This window comes from Penaeus japonicus, unplaced genomic scaffold (assembly GCF_977035675.1).
Source record: "Penaeus japonicus unplaced genomic scaffold, GWHDUDI00000001_assembly GWHDUDI00000006, whole genome shotgun sequence".
Lineage (NCBI taxonomy): Eukaryota > Metazoa > Arthropoda > Malacostraca > Decapoda > Penaeidae > Penaeus > Penaeus japonicus.
The window spans coordinates 7,933,741-7,936,240 of NW_028234408.1; the positions used below are offsets into that span (position 1 = coordinate 7,933,741).

The 2,500-nt window shown below is 33.4% G+C and overlaps 1 protein-coding gene across 1 annotated transcript in view; it reads left to right on the top strand.

Moving 5' to 3' along the window:
- The window catches only part of Cpsf100 (cleavage and polyadenylation specificity factor subunit 2), a 12,417-nt gene that overhangs the window by 1,043 nt on the left and 8,874 nt on the right, over positions 1–2,500 (top strand). Inside the window, exons 2-6 of the mRNA XM_043038285.2 lie at positions 623–771; positions 1,038–1,197; positions 1,375–1,480; positions 1,598–1,686; positions 2,298–2,454. Of these exons, the coding sequence (XP_042894219.1) occupies positions 623–771; positions 1,038–1,197; positions 1,375–1,480; positions 1,598–1,686; positions 2,298–2,454 (661 nt within the window). The remainder of the gene's footprint in view (positions 1–622; positions 772–1,037; positions 1,198–1,374; positions 1,481–1,597; positions 1,687–2,297; positions 2,455–2,500) is intronic.

A 2,500-nucleotide genomic window follows, 5' to 3' on the forward strand; every position in this document is an offset into this window, starting at 1 on the left:
GGTTCTGTGATCAGTCGTGAATGATATAAGATTTGAACTTGAACCTAATAACGATGAAATTTAAACGAGTAAACTACCCTTTTATATATTCTAGCAAAATAGAGCTTGGACTGGTTCTGTACTTGATTTGACAGGGAGGTCTACAAGCTCTGTCTGGCTAGAATATGCATGGTGGGTGTTTGTTGGCCTATGACGGAATGCTGGCAGATGTAGAAGCTTGTAAATGAACAAGTGTGTTTAGTACATTTGTCATGTGCTTGTTTCTCAGAGTATGTTTTCCTGTACATTTGTTAATCTGTCTATTTAAAAGTAGGTGGTATATATGTTTTCAATTATTAGAATTTTATTATTGTTTTTATTTTTTATCATTGTTATATATATTAATTCATTTATTTATTTTGTTGTTATTATTATTAATAGTATTATTATCATTAATATTATTATTATTATTATTATTATTATTGTTATTATTATTGTTATTATTATTACTATTATTTTTATTACCATTATTATTATTATTATTATTATATCATTATTTAATTATTTTATTTTATAGTATTTTCTTTTATTTCCTTTTATTTTTTCTTTGCATGGTTGAAGTCTAAATAGCCCTTTTTTCCAGATGACTTCCATTGTGAAGTTCGAGGGGGTATGGGGGGTCGGGGATGAGACACCTCACTGCTACCTCCTGACCGTGGATGACTTCACCTTTCTTCTCGATTGTGGCTGGGATGAGAAGTTTGACAAATCATATATTGATCGTCTTGCAAAGTAAGTGCTGCTCTGGAATGCTACCATGTTGAATTTAGTCATTTTTATTTTATTGTTTTCTTTAGTGTTGATTATTTTTATTTGATTTTTTTTTTCTTTATTATTGATATTTATCATATTCCTGTTGTTTATAAGGGTGTGAAATGAAAGAAAACAACATTAACAGTAACTCTGTGATATGGAATTAACCAATTCAAAAGTTGCTGAGTAGAAGTTTTCTAAAGTCCTTGTTTAAAGTGTTTTTAAAAACTTTTTTTGTCTTCCAGAGTTTTGCCTCGCGTTGACTGTGTCCTGATATCATATTCAGACCCCCTGCACATGGGTGCCCTGCCATTCTTAGTGGGAAGGTGTCAACTCACCTGCCCAGTGTATGCCACTGTCCCTGTTTTCAAAATGGGACAAATGTTTATGTATGATTGGTTCCAGGTAATGATGCACTGTGTTACAGGCTGTTACATGCTATTTGAATTTATGTAAAGTCAATAACAAATAATAACAGTTCTGAATAGTTAGCACTGACCATTTCTTGAGAAACTAACCAAGTAATGCTACTTTCAATGTATAAGATTGAATGTTGGAGAGTAAAATGGTCCCTGATTTCAGAGTCATCATAACTACGACCTCGTGGAACACTTCACTCTTGATGATGTTGATGCAGCCTTTGAATTAATAACACAAGTAAAGTACAATCAGAGTGTCCCAATGAGAGGTTAGTAATGAGTCTAAAGAGTACTTTATTATGGTGATAATCGTAGTTGGTATTGTGGTCATTATTTTGAAGATGACATACTTGTTTCTATAGATATCCCCGATTTTGTCCTCCCAGGAAAAGGCATTGGCCTAAGCATTTCAGCGCAACCAGCTGGTCACATGATTGGAGGAGCCATTTGGAGAATCATTAAAGATGGAGAAGGGGTAAGTTTCCCAGCAATTTCTTTTTCGTTACTAATCAGATACCAACTTACGATGATCTGTTTTGGTATGGGATATTCTTAAAGGCCTGTTTGGTACTAGTACTTGGATGGAATTCAGATATGTAATTTATCTATAAATCTATATATTTCATATGTACTAGTCCTCTCTTTATTAATCTGGTACTTGTATGATATGTCCAGAAATTTATGTTATTTAGGATATTGAAGGGAACCATTGAGATTGAAAAATTGAAAAATTAACTTGAAAATGGCTAAAGGATGGATGAGCTACAGAATAGGCATATATGATATTAAAGGGAACCATTGAGATGTAAAAAAAGAGAAATTACCATGTAAATGTGGATGGGGGACTGCTTGAAGGTTTAGATATTTTTCTTTGTTTTGTCTTAATGTATATATGCTAATGCCATTTATGATTATTTTAGCTTAGTAAGACAATAAGTATGATAGGTACCAATAGGAGAGAAGCAAAGTCATAACCAGTATGACCTACCTGCACACTGTGTACTTTTAATTGCAAGTATTGTGTTGGGTTTAAAAAACGGTAGAGCATGAAAGACAAATCTGTATCTGTATACTGGTATATTGCAGGATATTGTGTATGCAGTAGATTTCAACCACAAGAAAGAACGGCATCTGGGGGGCTGTGAATTGGACAAAATCACTCGGCCATCGCTCCTCATCACTGATGCCTTCAATGCCTCATACAGACAAGAGAGAAGACGTCACAGAGACGAAAAGCTTGTTGGTGAGCTAGATTTTTCATTGTAAGAAGATTATGAAATTTGATGTAT